The sequence below is a fragment of the Nuphar pumila genome, chromosome 15, assembly GCF_984573655.1.
Source record: "Nuphar pumila chromosome 15, dmNupPumi1.hap1.1, whole genome shotgun sequence".
In the NCBI taxonomy this organism is placed as follows: domain Eukaryota; kingdom Viridiplantae; phylum Streptophyta; class Magnoliopsida; order Nymphaeales; family Nymphaeaceae; genus Nuphar; species Nuphar pumila.
This window is the reverse complement of record NC_143263.1, coordinates 86363803-86390365: the sequence shown is the minus strand read 5'-3', so window position 1 is coordinate 86390365 and position 26563 is coordinate 86363803. Positions and strand designations below refer to the sequence as shown.

Sequence of the window (26563 nt, the reverse complement as noted above, 5' to 3'; positions counted from 1 at the left end):
ATAAAGAAGAAAAAGACAAAAAAGGGAAAAGAAAAAAGAAAAGAAGAAAAGTAAAAAAAGGAAAAAGAATTACAGCATATTCATAATTATGAATATGCGCAAAATGGAGAGAAATGACTAAAATACCCTTTCGGGTTTTACAGAAAAAAAGAAAACATATATATTTACATATATAGATAGATAGATACATATACATATATACGTGATGTATATATGTATATGTATCTCTCTTTATATATATATGTAAATATTTACATAAAGAGAGATACATTTTAACACTTTCTCCCCCACCAAATAGAGAAAATAGTAAGAGAAGGGTCCCACTCGAGCAATTACTAATGCAGCCATACTCACCAAGAGAAGAATATAAACCTAGGAAAATCTCCATGTTTCCAGGAAAACCAATGACTAGACACAACTATGCATTATGACACAAGGCCAAGGCATCCACTCCAAACTAGATCATTGCATATAAATTAGCTATCAAGGTTCTGCCACCACCAAAGTTTACCCACCCACAGAACTGAAAATGTGGATTGCATGAAATATATGCTGTCACATGCATACGGATGCAGGAGTGGGACACGATGTGGATACGCTTGGTATGATTGGATAATTTTCAAAAATTAGGACATGGGGACATGGCTATACACACACATAGATGTGTGTGTACACAAAACAACAATTCTAAATCACTACAATTAGGAATATCAAATAATGAAAGTTGAAATTGAAATCTAATGTAATTGATGACACATTTTAAAAGAAAAAGAACTCAAGTTAATACAAAATAAGTAAATAAGATCATAAAAGAAAATAAATAAAGTTAATGACACAATGTTGACTGTGTGCATGAAGTGACATGTCATGTTCAAGAAGTGTCCAAGTGTGGAGCCGTGTTGACACAGGATATGCATGCTAATTGAAGTGTGTGTAGTATGGAATATATAGCATGCTAACTAACAAAAAATCAAGAACTTCAAAGGAGAAAGATAACAGTTTCCAATAAAATTCAATGAATTATAAACCTCAGACATATCATTACATATATTTATACAGAACAATAACAACCACGCACTGTTGGTTATTGGCAGCACAAAGCAGACAAGGTTCTATTGAACATGCAAAACCAAAGCTAAAACATGACAGAAGAATGACTGACTATCATACCACATAAAATAAGCAGCAATAGAGAATAATAAACTTACAGGCAAAACCTTGACAGAGTATTTGGTTATATTAGGGTCAGCAACCCTTCCCTGGTTAGCAGCCTGACCAATTGAGCAAAATGTAAAGACTTGTTATAATCGGAATAGTAGTTCACCACAAAGGAAGGCAATTGGAAATCCAAGATAAAATTCAAGCAAAATAATTGTGGAGTAGGGTTGAGCATGGAGGTTGGCCCTCCTTTCCGAGACCCAGGCTAACCAACTGACAGGCCACTGGCCAGTTAAAAACCTTGTGGCTCATTAATGGGGCTGGTGGGCCTGGTCAAAAATGGATATAGGCCCCATGTCATAGTTGGCAAACCCAGCGAATCAACTCGGGAATCGCCTGAGCCAACCTGGATCGGACCCCAACTGGGTCACCGATTCAGATGCCTCTTATGTGTTTTTTGTCATGCATTTTGTGGTTTTAATGCATAATGCCCTTAAAAGAATACTTGTTATAAAGAATCATACTTTTTAAAATCATAAATAAACAATTATGTATAGTTGAGTACTTATATAGCTTAGTCATTGATGTCATGTGCTAAATTTAGTGATTATACCGTATGGATTTTGATTTTTTTTCATATCTTAACACTAGAAAATGCATAGTACTAACTCATCTGAGTTACCGAGTCAACCCACTGACACGTGAATCACATTCACGAGTTTTCCAACTATGCCCCATGTCATTTCCTTTTAAAAATGGGGACACACCTGTAGGTAGCCTGTGGCCCAGACTAAAGACTTAGGCTTGGCCTAGCGTGCTAGAAAATGCATAGTCCTAACTCGTCCGAGTTACTGAGTCGACCCGCTGACTCGTGAGTAAAGGGTTGGACGATCCGAATCCGAGATACGAGTTTTCCAACTATGCCCCCATGTCATTCCCTTTTAAAAATGGGGCAGACCTGTAGGTAGCCTGTGGCCCAGCCTAAAGAACTTAGGCTTGACCGAGCGTGTTGATGGGCTGGGAACTCAGCCCCTCCAAAAAACTTGACTGATATTTGTTAACAAGAGAGATATGTTGTTTAAAAACTTTAGTAAGGCTGGGTTTGATTTGGTTATGAACAATCATTTGTTTGAGCCACTAATAAAATGAGAAAACAAATGCAGTTAGACCCAAATTTGTGATGAATTGGCACCCACTAAACCTACTAGGTGAGGCTGACCTTAAAAAACCAAGATGCTCAAAACTTACCCATGGCATGCAATCTATTAAACAAGGGTACGGGTGGAAGAAGCTCATACTCATCTTGACACAATATACATGGGCATGGTACGGATATGTCTGGGTATCAGTCTAACTTGATGAGTCAGCTCCAAATAATACCCAATACCAACAAACCTTTTTTAACTGAACTTATTTTTCTTTAAATATCTAACATAATTCGACAGTTATGGACTATTTAAAATGTTACTTGTTAATTTTATATGCATGTGTATATATATGCACATATATAATATATGTCTATGTATGTATGCATGCATGTATGTATGTATATAGAAACACAGTCGTACTACTTTTAGAAATTGTCATGTCATGTCTTTTGTATCTATACCCGCACTTGTACCTATGTGACATACCAAGCGATGTACAGATACAAGATAATCAGATGAGTTTAACTAAGCAAAAGCAAAACCATATATAGGGATGTTGCAAATGTTTTTCAGTACATATGAGGACCATCTTAAAGGAAAAACTCCCAGAAATATTATAAAAATATACCACTTCCACAGACAAATGGAACCAAAGGAGAAAAAATAAAAAGGACAATCCTACTTGTTCAGGGCTGTGAAATATCTCAATGAATGGGTAATCTTTCCTTTGCCTAGTTATACAAAAGCCTGGATACTTTGGACATTCAACCTGGATAACATCACAGAACACACATCAAAGAAACATACGTGATAAAGGCATCTGAACTTCCATGGAAATTTAAAGCATCGCAGTAGTAAATCAACATATATTTTAACATGGAATACAGAATTGACAATAGAAAAGCGTACACGCATGAATTTGATTTGTGGATAAAATTCAGCGGCAGCTTCCTCTAGCACTTTATCAAGGTGTTTTGTGTAATTACACCTGCAAAAGATTTCATCAATATTCATATTTTTGAAAGCGCACAATCGCCAAATCAACCATAGAACTGTCTGTGAGAGAAATGGATAAAACAATCCTAAATGACTGTCACAAACTTACTTTATTGTGAATGCAACAACTACAGGGTGGCCTTCATGAAGTTGCTGCACAAACTGTCGCTCTGATGTAAAATGAATAACACGAGAAGGACCAAGATCCTTTGGGTAGCCAGTATAATACCTAACGTTCACAAACACATTAAAAAGATGATGTGCAGTGAGAAAATTGGTGGGGCCATAAAGTTTCATGAGTGAAGTGAGAAAATCCAGGAATTGTAATATTAATAATATATATTTTTTTACACAGATATATATATATAGAGAGAGAGAATAGTGTAATATTGACCACATTAAACATCGAACAAACATCAGGCATGTGGCCACGTGCCACATGTCTAACTTGGGCCCTTTTAGCGACGGTCGCTGACCGCCATTAAAGGGTCCAAAACGTGCAAAGACTGGTGACTGTTTAGGGCCATTTTTGTCCATTTTTTTAAAATGTTAGATTAATGACCATTCAATCTCATTTATCACCCAAAACGCTGTTAGCATTCCTAAGTTTATAAAAATCCTTAATTTTCGATCTTTTGATTATCCATCTTTCTGATTCTCAAACTTTTCTTACTTTTTATCCTTTTGGCTCTCTTTTGGCTTGCAAGTTCATGTGTGGGAGAGGTCACCTGGTCCTGCGAAGAAGTGAAACTCTTGAGGTCCAAGCCTAATTGTATCCTGAGGACTCAGTCGTGCACAAACCTAGTTCACATTTTCGAAAATCCCGAAGTTGGCAATTGAAGTTCTAAAGATAGCGATCTTAAAAACGTGCATCTAGGCTTGAGATCTCAGTTTTCCAAAATTCTTTTTTTAGCCACCATGTCCCAACAATTTTAGAATTTCAAATATGGCCCTTAGTTCAATATCCAACTCCAACTCCATCAATATACTGACTTGTGCCGAACTTCAAGCAATGGCAATCGAAGTTCTCTTTCTTGATACCAAAGTTGCACATCAATTATGTCCTCAAAAAGTCCTAACCTATTGTTGCAGTTGCAGAGGTCGAGACAAAAGAACACAAAAAAGAGAGAAAAAAGTGCGCACACAGACAACTATTGATGCAAAGGACACATTTTGAACACTTTTACTTGATTCGCTCTTTAACTTGTCTTATCCTTTGAGTTATGGAATGCTTTGGATATCAAGTACAACACAGAAGATGTTGGCAATAAGAGGTTCCTCGTAGATCAGTATCTTAATTTTTTTATTGTTGATGATAAGCCTATCATTGCTCAAATTCACGAGATGCAAATATTGACTTATAAGATCAAAAGAGAAAGTATATATCTCAATGATGATTTTCAAGTTACAATCATTATTGGAAAGCTACTCGATTCCTGAAAAGAATATAGGAATCATCTTAAACATAAGAATGAGAAAATCACTTTAGACGGTCTTTCTTAAAGAGATCCGAATTGAGGAAGAAACTTGTCTTCGTGACAAAAAGAATTTGAATCCTAAAGAGGTTTTGCCTAAATTGAACATGATTAATAATAATGAATCCTAGAAAAATGAAAATAATTTTGTGGCAGGGAAAAAACAAATTGATAAAAAGAAAATCAATTGCTATGTATGTGGCAAGTTTGACTACTATGAAAGAAAATACCAAGATCGAAAGAGAATTGATCCCTAGCCAAACGAGCAAGACAAAAAGCTTTTTGTTGTAATGTCTAAAACCTTCATGTTGGCTACCGATAGGGACTGGTACGTAGACACTAGAAGCATTGTGCACGTGGCAGTGACAGAAACTTGTTCAAGTCATATAAAAGAGTAAGGGAAGGATGTAATCGCTTTATGAGAAACTTTTTCTCAGCTGAAGTGTAGGGTCAAGGGAGTGAAAATTAAGTTTATCTTCGGGAAAGTCCTAACACTTGCGAATGTTCAATATGCTCTAGAAATTCGTAAGAACTTAATCTCTACAGATCTGCTATCCCGAAATGGTTTCAAAATTGTGATTGAATCTGGGATTGTAACTACGACCAAAGGGAAACTTGTATGCAAAGGTTTTGCCACTGTGGTATGTTGAAGATGAGAATCAATGAATTTGTTTCTTCTGTTTACATGGTTGACTCATATGTCCTTTGGCACTTACGACTAACTAGGCTTCCATTTCTTAGTGTAGAAAAAAATTATAAATTGCTTGAATTAGTGAATTCAAATGTGTGTCATGAATAATATTCTAAGTCATGGTGACAATAGGTATTTCATTACTTTTATAGATGATTATTCTAAATTCTGTTAAATCTGAATCATTTTTCAAATTTCTTGTTTATTTTGTTAAAGTACGAAATAGATTTAAAACTAAGATTGTTCATTTGAGAATAAATAAAGGAGATGAATACTTAGGTGGAGAATTTGACAAATTTTGTTTAAATAATGGTACTATTCATCAAACTTCTGCTTCCTAAAGTCCTGGATAGAATAGGATAGTAGAAAGAAAAAACAGAACACGTGTAGAAATTATGAATGTTATGCTTCTTTATACGGGTCTACATCCCAACTTATGGGGAGAGGCTCTACTCATTGCTTGTTATATTCTAAACTGAGTTCCTTAGTCTAAATCTAATAAATCACCTTATAAATTATGGTTTGGTAAGAAATATAATCAAAGTTATTTTCGTATTTGGAGTTGTTTAGCATAAGTTAAAATTTTGAAAAATAAAAGAAACAAGGTTGGACCTAAAGCATTGGTTATGTTGAACATAGTAAAGTATATAGATTTTTTGATATTGCCAATACTGTTATTGTTGAATCTAGAGATGAATCCTTCATGAAGCGTAAAAATGCATTTGATTCAAATCTTGATGGTAGTCATATTGTAGCTTATAAACATACTACTAACGACATGATTGAAAATTATAATGATAGTGATACTGAACTTGAAATTGAAGTTAGACGTAGTAAACGCATTAGAAAACCAACTAATTTTGGTTCTGATTTTTATGTCTTTCTAGTTGAAAATGATCTTGTGTCCTTTTAAGAGGATGTTTTCTCAATATGTTTTTTGGAGAGAAACTATAAATGATTAAATGGATTCAATTATGTCTAATAATGTTTGGAAACTTGTAGATTTACCTCTCGGTTACAAAACTATTAGTTAAAAACGGATTTTCAAAACGAAGTTAAAAGCAGATAATACAATTAAAAAATTCAAAGCTCGTTTGGTTGCAAAAGGATTTAAACAAAAAGAAGAAGACTATTTTGATACTTTTGCTCCTCTGACCAAAATAACTACTATTAGAATTATGATTGTTATAGTTGTCATATATAAACTTGAAATCCATTAAATAGACGCAAAATCGACCTTTTTGAAAGGAGAGTTAGATGAAAAGATATATATAGAGAGAGAGAGGAACTTAAAGGCTTTGTAGTGCAAGGGCAAGAAAGCAAAGTTTGCAAGCTTGAGAAATCCTTATACGAATTAAAGTAGGCCTTTAATCAATGGCATGACAATTTTGATAGTGCTCTGGTAAATCATGGTTTCAAAATCTAATGATATTAATAAGTGTGTTTACAGTAAGTTAGATTGTAATTTTGTTAGTATAATTTGTTTATATGTTGATGTCATGCATATTTTAGATTCTAATATTGAATGTGTGAACCAAACAAAAAGTTTTCTACCTTCCATGTTTTGTATGAAAGATTTGGGTATTGCAGATGTTATTTTAGGAATCAAAATTGTGAGAAATAATTGTGGCATTGCATTAAGCCAAATCACATTACATTGAGAAAATTCTTAAAAAATACAAATATTTTGATTGTTCACCTGTCTACACTCCATATGATCCAAACATGAAATTGGTTCCTAATGATGGTATCAGTGTCTAACAATTGAAATCAATGTTATACATATCATATTGTATCGTACGATATGTATCGTTACTGTGAGGAATATCGATATGATACACACTCGTACCATAATACGACTGTGTATCGTACTTGTATCGTATGATACAGGCTTGTGTCATATTGTATCATATGATACGGAGTGTAACATACAATACAATGTCGACGTACTTAAAAAAGGGTTGAATCTTTAGAGGGGTATCCACGCACCCTAGGACTCGTGAGAGCGATTTGGGTGTTGATTTGTGCGAAAGGGAGAGGGCTTTTGCGGTTTGTTCAAATAAAAATGCATTTCCACCATTTTTCTATTCAAGTGGATTAAAGTAAAAAAAAACTTATTATTTTCTTTTTATTGAGCTTTTTTGGGGAAAGATGACATCAAATAATTCAGCATGGCAATGGGGCACTCGAGTAATGAGTGAAAACCGATTGAAAATCGAGTATAACTATTGTCATACTGTTTTTTCGAGTGATATATCTCGGTTGAAGCATCATTTATCCAAGACACATATAAATGTTGTGGTTTGCACGTCAAGGAATTTGCCAAATGCAGTAAAATGACAATGCCAACAATTACTTACTAGTCTAAGAGAAAAAAGACAAGAAAAAGGGATGAGTGAGGCAGAAATGAAATATGTGCCGCCCTAAGAGGACAAAGATGAGCTCCCTATTTGGTTATTGTTTCAAGTGTTATTTTTAAAAAACTTGGTTATGATGTCTTATGCAACTCATAGAAATATAAATGTTTCATACGTGATTTTATGGTTGCATTTTGTGAAATTCATGATTGTTTCATGTGTTATGACTTTTTTAGAATTTTATTAATTTTTTTCTGATTTTTCATGATTTTTTTTAAAAATTTTGAGAGAATCGTTTACGGTGGTTTGGACATATTCGGCGAAGGCCTAATGATGCTCCAGTTAGAAGGTTGGAGAAATGGGAAAATATATTAGTTAAAAGAGGTCGGGGTAGGCCTAGGAAGACTTGGATGGAGATGATAGGAAAGGATATGAATGCTTTGAACCTCACCGAGGACATGGCATTGGATAGAAATGATTGGAGGAAAAGGATTCATGTGGGAGACCCAAAATGAATTTCTCTTTTGGTTCATATCGCTGACCCGAATTGTTTTGGGATGAAGGCGTAGTTGTTGTTGTTGTTGTTGTTGTTGTTGTTGTTGTTGTTGTTGTTGTATTTTGTGAAATTCATGATTGTTTCATGTGTTATGACTTTTTAAGATACATTTTATTTTGGACCTGACCAATATAGGTAATGATACGATAGTTACAATCTTTATTGAAATATGTTAGTGTGGTAGATAGTTTTATGCATGAAATGAACTGCACAAGGCCTGATATAGCATATCCAATAAGATGTGTAGATATACTAATAATCATGAACATCAACATTGGAATGTTGTGCACAGGATTCTTAGATATCTGAAGTATACTTTAAACTACAGGATATACTATACTAAGTTTTTTGGTATAATTGAAGGCTATAGTGATGCAAGTTGGAACACTGAATTTGAATATTTCAAATCAACTAGTGGTTGGGTTTTCATCCTTGTTGGTAGAACACTTACATGAAAGTCTAAGTAACAGACCTGTATAACTCACTCCACAATGTAATCTAAGTTTACTGTTTTGGCATCTACTTGTAGAGAATTTGAGTGGCTTAAAAATATACCACTGGACATCCCAGTAAGTGAGAAGCCAATATTTGCTATTTCACTATTTTATGATAGTCAATAAGTTATAAAGCAAGTATTCTGAAATATAAGTAAAAGTCTAGTTACATTAGTCTAAAACACAATTTTATTAAACAAACGATTTATGACAATGTTATATCTTCGAAGTTTATGAGATCATGTCAAAATTTGGTAGACCCATTAACAAAAGGCCTTTTGAGAGATGTCATCATCAAAACATCAAGGAAAATAGGAATTAAGTCAATTAAGTCATCATCCAAGGATACCCAACCTAGGGCATTCGAGATCTCACATGCCTAAGTTCAATGGAAAATAAATTAATGAATAACAATTATTGAGCACATTTATGTAAACCCATTTGTAATGTGTGATCATGAGTTGTAACAAATGTAAGGGTTGAACTAATAGCTCTTAATGAGCTTATAAGCCTTAAGGCTAGGGTGTGTGTTACAGAACACCTAGACAAACTCACGTATGTGAGTGTAGTGTTAAAATGTACCTATTATATATATATATATATATATATATACATATATATATATATATTATGTTTATTACATCAATACCCGATAGGGGTATTTTTGTAATTTCACAGTTGTTTTAGAAAACAACTATTTTTTTCTTTTTTGAACAAATGTAATTTTTATTTTTTTATTTTTTCATTTCTCTTTTTATTATTTTTGAGGACCAAAAGGGGCTCCAACATAGAAGTCGTTGGAGCCCCCAACGGTCACAAATGTGACCGTTGGGGGCTCCCAACGACTCTATGGGAGCCCCCTTTTGGCTCTCCTTTTGAGGCCCTTTGGCCCTCCTTTTTCCTCCTCCTTCTCTTGTATAAATAGGGGTGATCCCCTTGTGTATTTTCATCTTGGAGAGCTCCTCTCTCTTTTCAATAAGAGGCTTTGTATATTGTTGCCTTCTTAAAGGCTTGTGCTTGTATTGTCCCTTCGTGGACTTGTGATATTTTCTCTTTTATTCATTGTTGTATGTGCTTGTATGCACTATTTATATTTCCGCAATATCTCATTACATGGTATCAGAGCCACTCGATTCTTGAAGGAAAGGTGTGGTTCGTGTATCTCTTATTTTGGTGGACATCTTCTCACTTCTTGGCAACATCATGGAGACAAAGATTGATCTTTCTTTCAAACTCAATGGAAAGAACTATATGATGTGGGCATCGGCAATGGAGAATAATCTCAAAGGGAAGAAGCTTTGGGGTTATGTCATGGGGACCGTTCCGGAACCTAAGCTTATGCTCACAAAAAATGGAAGAAGATCAAGAAAAAACTCTTGAGGGAGATGCTCGTCTCAAGGCCATTGAAAATCATCAAAAGGAAGTAGAAGATTGGGAAAGCAATCACGCAAAAATCCTTGCGTGGTTTATGAACAATGTGGAGCTTAAGGTATGTGCTAATATAGCTAAATTTCGTCGAGCCAATGAGGCTTGGTCCTTTATGAGGGGTATGTATACCCAAAAGGATCTTGCAAGAGCATACTTCTTGCAAGAAAAAGTTAGAACCACCAAGCAAGGTGATTCTAGCATTCAAGACTACTATAGTGCCCTTAACCCACTATGGGATGAATTGGCTCTTTTAGAGCCAAAGTGGGTTTCTATGGAAGATGTTGATTTAAGACAAAAACAAATGGAACAAGAGCGATTGTTTCAATTTCTTTTTGGGCTACGCCCCGAATTTGAGCAAGTGAGATCCTCACTTCTCCATAGATCTATTTTTCCTCCTATTGAGGATGCTATTGCCGAAATCACTCAAGATGAGACAAGGCTTGGCATGAGTAAGCATGTTGATGAAGTCCTTGCCGTATCCAAACCGGGTAACAATGTTAGAACCTATAAGCCTCCTCATTTTGGGAAACAAGGGAACTACAATGGAGGAAGAAAAATGATTGTTTGTCATTATTGCAATGAGCCGGGTCACATTAGACCCGTTTGTCCAAAGCTTATGGGAGCCTTCAAGCCTAAAGTAGCCTCTCTTGAAGAAACCACCTCCAAAGAAGATGAAGGCAAAAACAATGACATTAAAGAAACTCTTGGACAAATATCTATGGCTCTCCAACAAATGCTTAAAGTTTCTTCCTCCACATCGGGTGCGGTCATTTCTTCGACATCATCACCCGGTACGTATTCTTGGATCCTTGATTCCGGAGTTTCTTTTCATATGACCCCTCATGAGAATGCACTTAGTGATGTTTGCATCAATTCAAAGGACTCTTGTGTCTCAACGGCCGATGGAACCTTTTTGAAAATTTCAAGTATTGGCTCTTTTAAAGATTCTCAAAATTTTTGTGTTCCAAAAGTAAGAGTTGTCCCCAAATTAAATTTAAACCTTTTTTCGGTTTCTCAAATTGCCGACCATGGATGTGAAATATCTTTCTCATCTAATGGTTGCTTTGTGCAGGATCTCCGGTCCGGGAAGCGGATTGGGCAAGGCCATAGAAAGGGAGACCTCTATTATATGGACCATCTTGATCTCCCTACAAACTTTTTTTGTTCTTATGTCCAAGAAAAAAATATGGAAACTTGGCATAAAAGACTTGGTCATCCAAGTTATTCCAAAATGTATCTCTTTCCTTTTGGAAACAAATTTTGTAAGGAAAAAGAAATTAATTGCAAAGATTGCATTTTTGGAAAAATGAAGTCTATTCCTTTTCCAACTAGATCTTTTTTCTCATCAAGGCCTTTTGAATTGGTGCATTCGGATGTTTGGGGTCCTTCTCAGGTTATGTCTAAAGGGGGTTATTCATATTATGTTACGTTTATTGATGACTTTACTCGGTATGTTTGGATTTATTTCCTTAGTCATAAGTCGGAAGTATTTACTTTCTTTAAAGATTTTCATAAAAAGGTTCAAAATCAATTTCAAAGTAACATATCTATTTTAAGATCCGATTCCGGTGGTGAATACTTATCTCACGAATTCCAAAACTATTTAAACCAAAATGGCATTTGTCATCAAAAGTCATGTCCTAGGACTCCTCAACAAAATGGCCTAGCGGAAAGGAAACATAGGCACATTATAGAAACCGCTAGAACATTGCTTGTGTCTAGAAATATTCCAAAAAAATTTTGGGCGGAAGCCGTTCTTACCTCAACCTATCTAAACAATAGAATGCCCTCTTCTAAGTTAAAAAATGCTTCTCACTATGAGAAACTCTTTAAGTTTTCACCCGATTTTAATCGACTTCGTATTTTTGGTTGCAAATGTTTTGTCCTACTACATAAAAGGGATAAGTTATCTCCCAAAGCAATTGAATGTGTATTTTTTGGATATGGTGAAAATCAAAAAGGGTATAGATGTTATGATTTTAAGAATGATAAACTATATGTTTCAAAAGATGTAACATTTCTCGAAGAAGAAAACGGTTTTGATAAAATAGAAGAGACAAATGAAATCGATTATGTATTCTTATATGATCTTATTGATGACATACAAGAAGATTCTCTTGAAAACATAGATGACACTCACGAGGTATCCCCTCTTGACATAACACTCTCAAATGATAATAATTCAAATACAAATGTTCATGATAGCAATGCCAATATAAATGTTTACTCAAGAAGAAATCAAGAAAAACCTATTAGTGCCCTCGAAAAATACTCTCAAATTTCCGAATCCATTGAGGAACCACAAGTTAGGCATTCTTCTAGAATATCAATACCCCCAAATAGGTTTGTCTCCTATGACTCTTTAACTCCCAACTATCGGGCATGTTTGATAACTCTACACTCTTATTTTGAACCAACCCACTATAATCAAGCTAAATCTATACCTCATTGGGTTGAAGCAATGCAAGTTGAACTAAATGCTTTAAAAAAGGCCAATACTTGGGAAGTAGTTGATCTACCCTCACACAAAAAACCTATTGGTTGTCGTTGGGTCTTCAAAGTTAAAACTAAAAGCGATGGCTCTTTGGAACGATATAAAGCAAGATTGGTTGCTAAGGGATACTCCCAAGAATATGGTATTGATTACGAAGAAACATTCGCCCCCGTAGCTCGTATGACAAGTGTCAGAACCTTAATAGCTGTCGCATCAACCAAAAAATGGCCTATTTATCAACTTGACGTAAAAAATGCTTTTTTAAATGGAAGTTTAAGTGAAGAAGTTTATATGGATCCACCACCCGGAATAAATATTAAGCAAGGTCAAACACTTCGGCTTTTAAAGGCATTATATGGTCTTAAACAAGCTCCTAAGGCTTGGTATGATCGTTTTAGTGATATCATGATAAAATTAGGATTTCATTCTTGTTATACTGACACTGCTCTTTTTGTTAAAAATGCAGGTTCTAGTATCGTAATTTTGTTGTTTTATGTTGATGATATGATTATCACTGGAAATGATCAAAGTAGTATTATTAATGTTAAAAGATAATTTTGATATGTCTGATTTAGGTTTTCTCAGATATTTTCTTGGAATTGAGGTTGCATATTCTCCTAGAGGATATATTTTGTCACAGATGAAGCTTGCTGCAGATATATGTTCTAAGTCTGGGATTTCTGATGATAAGAAGGTAGAGACTCCCGAGGTTATTAATGCCAAGTTACGGTTAGAGGATGGGGTTCTTCTGGAAGATCCTACACCGTACAGACAACTCATTGGGTCTCTTACATATTTAACCATCACCAGACCAGATATCACTCATGCGGTTCACTCAGTCAGTCAATTTCAGCATGCTCCTACAACCGTGCATATGAGTGCGGTTCTCCGAATCATTCGCTACATTCGGAATACCATCAATAAAGGGCTATTTCTATCCTCCTCTTCCCCTTTGAATCTTCTTGCTTATACTGATGCAGATTGGGGAGGTAATCCCAATGATCGAGTCTCAACTACTGGTTTTTGTGTCTTTTTAGGGGACTCGTTGATTGCCTGGCGATGCAAGAAGCAGTAGAAAGTTTCACTATCATCCACTGAAGCTGAGTACCGGGCAATGGCAACCACAACAATGGAACTTGTATGGCTTCGCAGTTTGCTTAAAGATATGGGAGTTGATATTACTGAAGCCTCCAAGCTGTGTTGCGACAATAAGAGTGTCATCTATATTGCAAGCAATCATACTTTTCATGAACGTACGAAACATATCGAAATGGATTGCCACTATGTTCGTGACGAATTTTTACGCGGAACTATTGCTCTGCCATATGTCACTTCAGAATATCAGTTGGCAGACTTCTTCACTAAAGCTCTTCCGGCTCCTCGGTTCATGTTTCTTCTTGGCAAACTTTCCGTCCTTCCCCCGTAAAGTTTGAGGGGGGTGTTAAAATGTACCTATTATATATATATATATATATATATATATATATATATATATATATATATATATATATATATATATATATATATTCTGTTTATTACATCAATACCCGATAGGGGTATTTTTGTAATTTCACAGTTGTTTTAGAAAACAACTATTTTTTTCTTTTTTGAACAAATGTAATTTTTATTTTTTTATTTTTTCATTTCTCTTTTTATTATTTTTGAGGACCAAAAGGGGCTCCAACATAGAAGTCGTTGGAGCCCCCAACGGTCACAAATGTGACCGTTGGGGGCTCCCAACGACTCTATGGGAGCCCCCTTTTGGCTCTCCTTTTGAGGCCCTTTGGCCCTCCTTTTTCCTCCTCCTTCTCTTGTATAAATAGGGGTGATCCCCTTGTGTATTTTCATCTTGGAGAGCTCCTCTCTCTTTTCAATAAGAGGCTTTGTATATTGTTGCCTTCTTAAAGGCTTGTGCTTGTATTGTCCCTTCGTGGACTTGTGATATTTTCTCTTTTATTCATTGTTGTATGTGCTTGTATGCACTATTTATATTTCCGCAATATCTCATTACATGTAGAAGTGTGATCCGCTTATGACAATTGAAATGTCTCTAGAGCACTCATGAATCTAGGCAAGCACAAAGCTTTAAATGTGCTAACTTGAAATCCACACAATCAAACTTTAAAAAAACTATGTGATGGAAAATTCAGTTAACAATATAAGGAACTAAGTTCAAGGTAAGTCCACTTAGCACCTTGGTTAATTTAGATTTTCTTTCAATAAGTGGGGGTTCAAGTCTGTAACACACTCACACTAATGCATAGGTTTTCTATACAATCGAAACATATTTTGAAACTAATGAGGGATTGTAATATCGTGTATTTTCATACTTAGCCAAATTTTTGAAAATGACTAAGTCTGGGAGAAAAATCGTTTGAACCTCGATATTAGACCGATGCTTTTGAGTCTAGGCTTGGCCCAGGTCTCATAAACTCGGTTTAAATGAGCTACTTAAAACGTGAGAAAAAGTTTAATTTTTTACTTTTAAATTCAAGCAAAATTCGAGTTATTTTCAAGCAAAATTCAGAATTTATATTTAAGTTATATATATCGTTGGATGCGCCTCGGAATTCTGAGTGCAACGATATTTTATTTTTCCGAAATCGAGTTTCGATTAGCCTGAAAATCGCATTTTTTCAAAAATTGAGCAGTTTGTCGAATTGGATCCGGAGTGGATCGGATTGGATTGGATCTGATGCTTATGATCCGAATTAAAATGGATTTGGACTTTATCCAAGACCCATATTAATCTAGATTTGATCCAGATCATAATCCAATTTTGTTTTGGATATGGATTTGGATTTTGAATCGAGATCCAAATCCAAATCCATGTCCAATGAAAATCTAGCTTTAAATTCAGTTTAAAGCTTTAAATTAAAGTTAGTAGGGGTTAAGAAGACTCCTATAATAATTAAACTATCTTTGGAATTTTGAAAATATTTAATTTATTATTAAATACTTAATTAATTAATAACTTTTTATTAATTTCAAATTTTAAGTCTTATGTTTGTTTAGGACTCCTAGATAGAGTCCATATTGAAGTTAGGAAGGCTCTAGAAGGTTTGAGAGACTTAGAGTTCTCTTGGGAAAAAAAATTGAAAAGTCAACCATAGAGTCCAAGATTTTCGGAAAAATAAGGGAGAGATAGAGTCTCAAATGAAGTAGAGACCACCTCTCCAGCCCATCTAGAAGGGGCTGAAGAAGGGGGGCGTTCTCCCCTATGGGGCCTATAAAAGCAACAAAAAAAAAGAGAGGAAAGAGAAAGAGAAAGAGAAAGGGAAAAAGAAAGAGGAGAGAGAAAGAGAGGAAGAAGAGGAGGAGGTCAATTTTTCTCCATCCATTCATGTTTTTGAGCTTTCACCACTATTTTTGGGTGATTTACATCTATGGTATGGGTTTCCTCTCTTAAATCAAGTGAGAAATTGATTATAGGTTGGATTCCCATGCAATATTTTGATGAAAATCCATAGAAAAAAAAGTAAATATGGATGTTTCCTCAAAAATACAAAGGATGATTCGTAGATCTTCCTCCATAGTTGTATTCTTGATTCTTTTCATCTTTTTAGTGAAATAAATTTTGTACATACTAAAACAGAATTTTTATTGGTGGCAAGAGTGTTTATTTAGCGGTTGCTTTTGATGGATATCGATTTCCATGGATGGATCATGCTATGGACCGATTGGATGCATATAAAAATATGTTGAATCAATGTTGTTTGCATGCATTCTTAAATCTGAATATGTATGCATGTTGGCCCTATAAATCGGTTGTGGTATCACACTCTTCACATGCATGTATTATTAAATTATGAGATCCCATGGTCATTCATGCTTAAAAGAGAACGTGATGCATGGGTTTAAAGTAATATTCTGATTGCTTATGCTTATTTATTTAGTAATCTATACATGCATGTAAAACCGGATGAAAATATGCATAGGGATACATGCTTGAAAGAAGAAGCTCTGCATATACTTGCAACCTGAATATGTATTATGTTCATGCATGCAAAAATGTTAAGCATGAGTATTTGTGCATTTTTAAAAGCCTGTCATGACACGGCAGACCTGCACAGGATCTGTTTGCAGGGTCACCTTGATCACAGCCGAGCCAGCCAATTGTGTTGGTCGGGCAATTGTGAGTGAGATCCCAATAAAATTTGACGACCTCTCACTGCATTTTTAAAAGCCTGTCATGACACAGCAGACCTGCACAGGATCAGCCCGTGCAGGGTGGCTGCTGGGCTTTGTTTAAAAAAAAATGTATGTTTTTGGGCTGACTGGCAGCCAGCCGAGAGGTGCTCGGCTGACTGCCAGATCCTGGCAGATCGCATACACAGGCCCTGGCTGGGCCTGTGCACTAACTGTCAGGTCTGGGCTGGTTTGACAGCCCTGAATGTGGCACAGGTGGGGGCCTGCCAGATCTGCACAGGCCCGGCCTGTGCAGGGTCTGTTTGCAGGGTCACCTTGATCACAGCCGAGCCAGCCAATTGTGTTGGCCGGGCAATTGTGAGTGAGATCCCAATAAAATTTGTCGACCTCTCACTGTTATTATTATTAGTATTACTATTTTCTAGGTACCTGCATGGTTCCTTTCATGTTGTGTCATGTTAAGTTTCATCATTATAGAGATACTAGAAACCATAAGCAATCACCTAATAGGATTGTTCAAAACAAGCTTCAAAGCATCGTCAGTAAGAATTTCTACCTTGCAAGCTTCAGGACTGTGATGTAAATAGCAAGGACATATCTAGAGGCTTTAAAACTATCGTAGTAAGAATGCATATGGTGTATCATCGACCGTGGACTCCCATGAGTGATAGCAGATGGTTTCCTATTAAGTATAGTATTCATGATTTAATGGAGGCTTTGGGAAATGAAGCAACCATATGGGGGCCCTTCTAAACATGTCAGCCACTTAGAGGAAACTTCTACTTTCTTAGGCATACACATATAATATGACCAAAACCCTTGTACAGTAGAACCTATTAATTCTGTAGGTACAAAAGTTGAACAAAATCATTTGTGATACATTAATAGAAAATGTTGTTGAGGCTCTCATAAGTTAGGGAATTAAAATATTATAGTGTTCATTGGTATTCTATAGTGATCTTAATTCTTATTTGGCACACTCGTGTTTGATAAAATCTGAAACAAAAGTTTGTTAAGTATGTTAGTTTTTTTCTAGATTTGTTATATGACTTAATGCATGCTAAGAATGGAATTTTTCACATGCCTTTACTTGACATATCTTGTTTGACGTAGTTTTAAATGCAAATTGGCTATCACATGCATACACAAACTTGTAGTGTGGAATGATAAGAGTATGTACTTATGTGAGAGTGTGTTCTCATGCGTGTTTGATAAAGAAAAGCATGCAAATGGCATACTGGGGTAAACTCCTGCATGTACAACATGAAAGTTCATTGGAAAGCATGTGAAATCATTGCATAAAGAGTACGTTGTTTGCTTATGATGCATCGATGATCATAATGAATCATCGTGGGCCTGGTGAGCCTTGAGCTTGGGGTGCTCCTTTTTACTTATTTTACATGTATCGCAAATATCACATTGATATTGTTTCTATATTACACTATTCTATATTTTTCACGGGTTGTGGTCCCGTGATGGGCCTCGCGTTTGGATATGCGAACTTGGGTTCTTAATTTGGCATGCTGAATTGCAAGTTAATGAATGACTATTAATAATAAGATAAGAAAGAGAACAGTGCAATATATGTCGTGAATTGTTTCCTTCTTTAGTTTAGGACTCTTAGATTTGCGGTTTTGGAAAACCGTGAAGATACTAAAACTCCATGTGCATTGTTGTTGCCCCTGAACCCGATATTGGGGTTCTTCTCCTAGCCACGATTTTAGGAAGTTTTTGCCACTTTGCCTGGAGGTGGTGCGTAGACACAGCTGTTGTTTTGATATACCAAGAAAGTGACACTTGTGGATGCGGATTTCTCTAGTATCCCGACATTAGATGTTGATTTCTAATGTTCCGATAAATGGTGTTGTTTCCTAATATCGGTCGAGGGCTAGGTTTGAAACCCAGTAATAAAATACAACTTGTGTGCTAAGTTACCTTGGAAACCCTACTTGACCTCGAGAATTCTTACATGTTTTGAGTATCTGCAGGCAATGGTAATAATAAAAAGTGAAACTTAAATGTGTGTGCATCCTAATAGGGACATGCATATGAAAAGAACTTGATTTAAAGATAATGAATTATTCATGCATATGCACTGACATCATGCATTTTCCTGCTATGCATTAGATCATGCATATTTATTTGTTTTTTTACTTGTCTTGTAAGATTAATTGTATGATATTACATCTTATTGCATGATAAATATTATTACTACTTACTTGGTATTGCGCAATTATTCTAGTAGTAACCTTTTAAATTATTGCATGAATTCTATCTGTATTCTTTATGCTTATTTGTTTCATTAGAAGAACTTATACGCAAAATCTTTGGTTCTGACACCCATATCTTTATATCTTGCAGCCTCTGACGCCCAGTGATGTGACTCATTTATGAGAGAGCTACGAGTGCATTACAACTGCTGGACAGATCACTTAGGGACAGCGTGACTATACTCCACTTACTCCTTTGCATACTTTGATTCTTTTATTTTGCACTTGTCTCAGACTATTTGATTTTTGAATTAATAAAGTTGATTCAGTTTAGATTTGGTTTGAAAGATGGGGTGTAAGATCCCTTGTGGTTTTGTGGATGTGAAATGGAATTGTAGAGGCCCCGATTTCTGGGAAACTTTCTGAAATTGATTTAAAAAAAAATCCGTAATTTTTTTTAGAGGTATGAGTTGGGGTTGTTACAGGAATTATTGAAAAAAGTTTCAAAATAAACTATTTACTACGATGAGAATGTATATATTACTTGTTCTTTATAAAGATTTGGTTCATTTATTGTTTCCCACCAAAATACCTTTGGAAATTATTTAGTCCCATATCTAAGAGGGAGAGAAATTTTTAAGGGTTTAAATAGACTTTTTCTATTTACTTATACTTTGGAAACCCTTCGATCATAGGGTGGCTTGTGGACAGTGTTGTGCAATGTGTAGGAATGGACGCATAGTTTGCACACACGTGTGCGCATAAGGGAATTTAGGCTCAAGGAAACTTGAGGCGCAATGTGGTGCTTTGATAGTGCACTTTGCACTTCGCTTGCAGTGGCACAAAGTGCATTCTGAGGCGCCTAAATCCGTTTTGAACGATCTGAGCCCACCTTTGACTATTTTGACAAGCCAAAATAGATTGTTTGACTTTCATTTTCTTGCATTGATTTAACCCTTGGAGAGCATTTAAATGGTGATTATATGAGGCTTTGTAACTGTTGGCGGTTTTAGAAGTCCATGACCTTTGATTAAAGGCAGTGACCGTTCAAGGTTATTTTCGTCCATTTTTTAAAGTGTTAATTTATGGTCATTCAATCTCATTTATCACCCAAAACGTTGTTAGCCTTCCTAAGATTATAAAAACCCTTTATTTTTTACCATTTGATTATCTAACTTTCTTATTTTCAAACTTTTCTTACTTTCTATCGTTTTGGCTCTCATTTGGTTTGCAATTTCGTCTGTGGGAGAGGTAATTGGTCTTGCGAAGCAGTGACACTCTTGAGGTTCAAGCCTAGTTGTATCCTGGACACTCAATCGTGCACAAACCCAGTTCAAATCTTCAAAAATCTTGAAGTGGGGCGATTGATGTTCTAAAGATAGCAATCTTAAGAACATGCGTCCAGGCTTGGGATCTCGGTTATCCAAAATGTTATTTTTGGCCAGTGTGTTCTAATATCTTTGTCGCTTATGCATACATGGATCTTTTTCTCTCTCACACACATGAAATGGATGATGGAATGCACACATGCATCCATGTCCATCATGTGAGCTCACACATGGATGTGTGGATGATGGCATGCTCACACATGCATTATGTCCAACATGGATGGGCATGGATGCATGCATGAGCATGATAACAACCATGTCCCACGATGTATGCATGTGTGAATCAGAGAGAGATCCACGTATGTGTGTGTGAGAGAGAGATGTAACATTTAAAAAAGTCAATCTTTCTTAAATGCTCAGCCTTGAAATAGGCCTCAGCACTTTCTCTTTTAATGTGAATTTGGAAAGCGTGCAGCAATCATTTAACAATGTTGCATGCATCTTTAAGATGCATCATAGTTGTTGGATCTCAAAATATCCAATGGCTATTAAAAGGGAGTAAGTGCTCCGGGAGCACTCTATCATTACCTTAGTTGTCTAAAGCACTAGTTGTCTAGGCAAAAGACACCTAAAAGGAACAATCAGGGCCTAGGCAGGACCATAGTGACAAATATCACGAGATTTATGAAAATCTCGATACAATATTGCAAGAAATTGCCTAAAAGTTTAAAACGGCAATTTCTCACGAGATTTTCAAAATATCAAGAGATTTATGAAAAAACATAATTATCATGATTTAAACACGATATTTACGTTTTAAATGGTATTTATCATGAAAAAGCTATCTTTTTATTTTAAAATATTTTTTATTAATATTTTCTTATAAAAAATATTTTTTATATTTTTTTATTGTCGAAATTTTGCAGAAAAATACGAGATTTATGAAAAAATTTCAATTTTTCTCGAGGTTTTGAAAAATGAGATATTGCCAAAAAGAAATGTGTCACTATGGGTGGGACCAAGAAATAAAATATCAAGAAAAACAAAAATATTATAATAAATGGTTAAATTTATTAACAAACATATAAGTATAACTATGATGAAGTGTATAATTCAGTGTAACATGTCACAAAATTCATGAAATTGCATAATATTGAACATACACCAATTCTTGGGGCACACCATCTAATTACTCTATATACATACATACATATATATATATAGAGAGAGAGAGAGAGAATGGGATTATCCTGCCCTTGTGTCGTTAGGTCACAGTTAGGACCCTCCAAAAGTCATAGTTTTTAGAGAATTTATACTCAATCTGAACCATTAGATATATATATAAAGAAAGAAAGAGGGAGAGAGAGAGCTCAAAAAATAGATTTTATATGTGTGTGCCAAAAACACATGCATACATGTAAACAACAAAAATAAAAAAGAAGAAAGATATAAAAATAAGAAAAAAGAAGAGTGGAGGGGCAAAAGGAGGAAGAAAAAAAAACGAAAAAAAAAGAAATAAAAAAAAGAAGAAAAAAGGAAGAAGAAGAGGAAGAAAAAGAGAAGCCGGAGGGGTGAAACTGTAATGTCGTGTATTTTTCACACTTAGTTTTGAGGTTCTTGAAAATTTGGCCAAGTCTGATAGAAAAATCGGTTGAACCTTAATTTTAGATCGATGCTTTTGAGTCTGGGCATGGCCCAGGTCTCATCAACTAGGTCTAAACGAGCCAATTGAAACGTGAGAAAAAGTTTTATTTTTTACCTTTAAATTCAAGCAAAATTTGAGTTATTTTCGAGCAAAATTCAGAATTTGATATTCATGTAATATGTCGTTGGATGTGTCTCAAAATTCTGAGTGCAACAATATTTTATTTTCTTTGATTCGAGGTACGATTGAACCAAAAATCATGTTTTTCTAAAAATTGAGCAGTTTATCGGGTCGGATTTGGATTGGACCGAATCTGAGGGATTTGATCCAAAGTAATATGGATTTGGACCCTATCCAAGACCCATATTAATATGGGTTTGATCTAGTTCAGAACCTATTTGTATTTTGGAGATGGATTTGAATCTTGGATCTTGGATCTTGGATCTAAATCCAGATCCAAATTCATGCCTAACGATTTTTCTAACTTTAAATTCATCAAAAACCTTTAAATTGGGGTTTATTTATGTTAAGAAACCTCCCACATTAATTTGGTAATTTTTGAAAACTTCCAGAAATTTATTTATTTTTAATGTAATTCCAAAATCGTATTTTTATTTTTGTTTAGGACTCTTGAAAGAGCCCTTAACCATCTCTAGAAACATCTAGGAAGGTTGAAAGATTTAGAGTCCCTTTTTAAACCAAAATTTGAAAAGTCAAACTTGAAGAGTTTTAAAAAAATTGAAAACCCAAGGAGAAAGAGAGTCATAATAAATGAAGGCGCTCTCTCCAGCCCATTTTAAAAGGGGCTAGAGAAGGGGGGGACATCCCCTTTATTAGTCTATATATACTCAAAAAAATAAGAGAGAGGAGAGAAAAAAAAGGGAAGAAAGAGAAGAGAGAGAAAAAGAGAGAAAGAGGGGAAAAGAGAGGAAGAAGAAGAAGAAGAGGTTCAATCTTCTCCATCCATCCACCTTCTACCATTGTTTTCTTCGTTTTAGATTCATGATACGGGTTCCTCTCATGTTTCGGATGAGAAAAAGAACATGGTTTGGATTTTCATGTGATGTTTTTGAGAAAAATCCATGGGAGAAGAGTAAATCTAGTTATTTACTCTAAAATACATGGATGAGGATTTGTAAATCCTCTTTCATGAAGGTATTTTTTATTTTATTCACCTAGCAAAAAAAAATTTGTACACGTGTATTTTTATGCCAAAAACGCATGTGTTTGACGATACAAATAATTTGTTAAGTGTTGATATTATGGTATTATCGATCTTCATGGATGATCCATGTTTTGGATCTTTGGATGCCCATAAACCCATGCTATAATATTTTATCTTCATGCGTTCTTCATGAAAAATCTGTGTATTGGTGGCCTATTGGTTCACGGTATTAAAAAGGAAAAAAATTGGGGATTCCTATGTTTCATATATATATATAAAGTATAAGTATATTTTTAGTCCCCGGGTGGGCTGGAGGTCAGGCCAGCCCAATCTGGCATGACGTGCCAGGCCCTTCCAGGCGTGGCTGAGTCTGGTCGGGCTAAACCAGACCCAGCAGGGTGCTGGCTGGGCACCTGGCAGCCCAAGTGAGTGGCTCGGCTGGGCATGCCAGGCCGTGTTGGGGCCAGTCCTGCTTGCGGCTCGACCTGGCAGACCTGGCAGTCCCCTGCCAGGTCGTGCCAGATCAGACCCAGCTGGTTGGGTCCAGCTGGGCCTGAACCGAACCCCAGCCGACCCAATTCTTCTCCGGAAAAAAAAAACGTATGTGCTGTGTATTTTAAATTTTTGAAAGTTTTGTAAGTATGTGTTCCAAATATATGTTAAGAATACTTACAAGTTTCCCACGTGACAGTATGCAAGATTGATGCATAAGGGAAGGTTGAACTAGACTATGAACTTGCAGTTATACTTGTAATTTTTTCAGATTTGTTATCCATAATATATTCAACCTTTGCACGTAAAGAATAATATGTTTTACTTTCCAGTATTAGATATACCACATTGAATCAAAGCATTATTGCAAGACCCATCTTATGCATGTGCATACATTAATTTGATGTGTTTGGCACATGCGTCATTACTTGAATATTCACATGTTTAATTAAAATGTGTATTTCATGAAAGCTTGCATGCAACGTGAACATGTGAATTAAGGCATGCATTGGTCATGAATGTATGTATTGAATGGAAGCATGCATTTAACTTGAACACATGTGCACTCATGCATGTGCCTATGAATTTTATTATTTTATGCACATCTCAAAATTTTGCATACATGAATGTGCATTGAAAAGCATGTGAAAGTAATGTGATTGATGATTTTTGCACATGAATGTATTGATGATCAAATGGATCATCCTGGGTTGTGTGAGCCTTGAGCATTGTTGCTCTTTGTTTTAATTTTTAAATGCATTGCACAAATCAAAATGTATTATTATTGTCTTATTGCATTGTTCCATGTTGCCAAAGGCTGTGGTCCCGTGAAGAGCTTTGCACGTTGATTTGCGAGTTTACGTTATTAATTATGCATGTTGAATTGCAATTTAAAAAAATAAATTAATAACAAGATAAAAGAATTTAAAGAAGAGTGTAATTTACGTTTCTTTGATGTTTCTTCTTTAGCATGAGAATCTTGGATATTGTGGTTTTGGGGAACCGTGAGAATACTAAAACTCCATATGTGTTGTTGTTGCCCCTGAACCCGATATTGAGGTTCTTCTCGTGGCCACGGTTTTAGAGAGAATCCGTCACTTTATCTGGGGGTAGTCTATAGACACAACTGTTGTTTGGATATACCAAAAAAAATGGCATTATGGTTGTTGATTTCCATAGTGTCCCGACATTGGTTGTTGATTTCCAATGTTCCGATGGATGGTGTTGATTCTTGATATCGGTTAAGGGCTAAGTTTGGAACCCAGTAATAAAATACAACTTGTGTGCTAAGTTACCCTGGGAACCCTACTTGACCTCGAGAATTCTTACCCGTTTTGAGTTTCCGCAGGCAATGGTAATTAAAAAGATGAACTTAAATTGTGTGCATTTAATAGGGACATGCATATAAAAATAAAACTCTGATAAAAGATAAGAATTTATTCATGCATTGCATTAAATCATGCATATTCCTACTATGCATTAGATCCTGCATATTTACTTGTTTCCCTTAACTATGATATTTTTGGTGAATGCATGATATTGTCCCTTAATGCATGTTAAAAGTCTTTACTGCTTAAATTGTGATTCCTATTGTTTATTAAATGTTCTCTCATGCTTGATAATTGTTCTCTATCGTATGAATGATTAGTTGAATTATGAATATGTTATATTTATGTCCCGCTAAAATATTGCATGATCTTATTTATGTTCTTTGTTCTTATTTGATTCATTAGAGAGACCTGTACACAGGATTCTTTGAATTCTGACACCTTACTTTTTGTGTTTTTCGCAGCTTCAGATGCCTAGTGGGGAGGACTTACTTTTGAGAAAGGTCACGAGGGGACTGTAGGACAGATTCTTGGGACGGCGTGGCTTTTTCTTTTTGCCTTCTTTACTTTTATTTACTTATGTCTCAGACTCTTTACATTTGAATAAATAAAGTTTGGTTTGGTATGAAAGATGAGTATAAGATCCCTGGTGGTGGTGTTTAATTGTAAAGGCCCCAGGTCTCTAGGAATGTTTCCGCACTTGTTTAAAAAAAATTGCTACTTTTTCACGGATATGAGTTAAGGCCATTACAGAAACGAGGAAGAAAAAACGCAAACATAAATAAAAGCAAAAGAAGAAGAAAAGGACAGAACAAAAAAAATAGCTTTTGGGGAAGGATAAAGAAGAAAAAGGAAAAAAGAAAGGAGACAAAAAAAATTAAAAAACATGATAACTAATCCCTGCGGCCTAGGCAGGCTTGATCAAAAAACATGGCCCCACAGCCTAGACCCATAAGCCTAGGCGGTGGCCCTACGCCTAGGCGCAACTTTTGACAACTAAGATCATTACTTATATATATATATATATATATATATATATTAAAGTTGGGATTATCAAAACACCATTAAAATTGAAGTATTTTTAAAAATATTTTGTTATTTTTTAGGGTCAAAAAGAGTCATTTTTATTTTTACAAACTAAATTTACCAAACTATTTCTTTTTTTCTTATGGAAATCTTGATTGACTTTTCCCTCCATAAAAAAGGACCTAGCCAATCACTAAAAGCAACAACATAAATTTTAAAAATACCACCACCGTAAGGGTGTTCTGGTAATTTAAGTTTATGGGCACACTTAACTTCAAAGGAAAAGGGCTTAAACCTTAAGAGCTATGAGAGGGTTTTTTTACCATTGCCTACAAATATTGGAAGAGTTATTACTTATTATGACCTTAGTAATTTGTTGGTGTGCAAGAGACCAAGGAAGATTAGTTAGAATCATGGTTGCCA

At 35.3% G+C, this 26563-nt stretch overlaps 1 protein-coding gene across 2 annotated transcripts in view; it reads right to left on the bottom strand.

Annotated features, from left to right (window-relative positions):
- Positions 1-26563, bottom strand: part of LOC149815875 (Thioredoxin superfamily protein) — a 61656-nt gene that overhangs the window by 10556 nt on the left and 24537 nt on the right. Inside the window, exons 3-6 of one of the 2 annotated variants that reach the window (XM_089989833.1) lie at positions 3412-3531; positions 3216-3294; positions 2989-3075; positions 1209-1271 (exon numbers count right to left, since the gene is read on the bottom strand). In XM_089989833.1, coding sequence (XP_089845959.1) covers positions 1209-1271; positions 2989-3075; positions 3216-3294; positions 3412-3531 — 349 coding nt within the window. The remainder of the gene's footprint in view (positions 1-1208; positions 1272-2988; positions 3076-3215; positions 3295-3411; positions 3532-26563) is intronic. The other variant, XM_089989834.1, reaches the window with a different exon arrangement.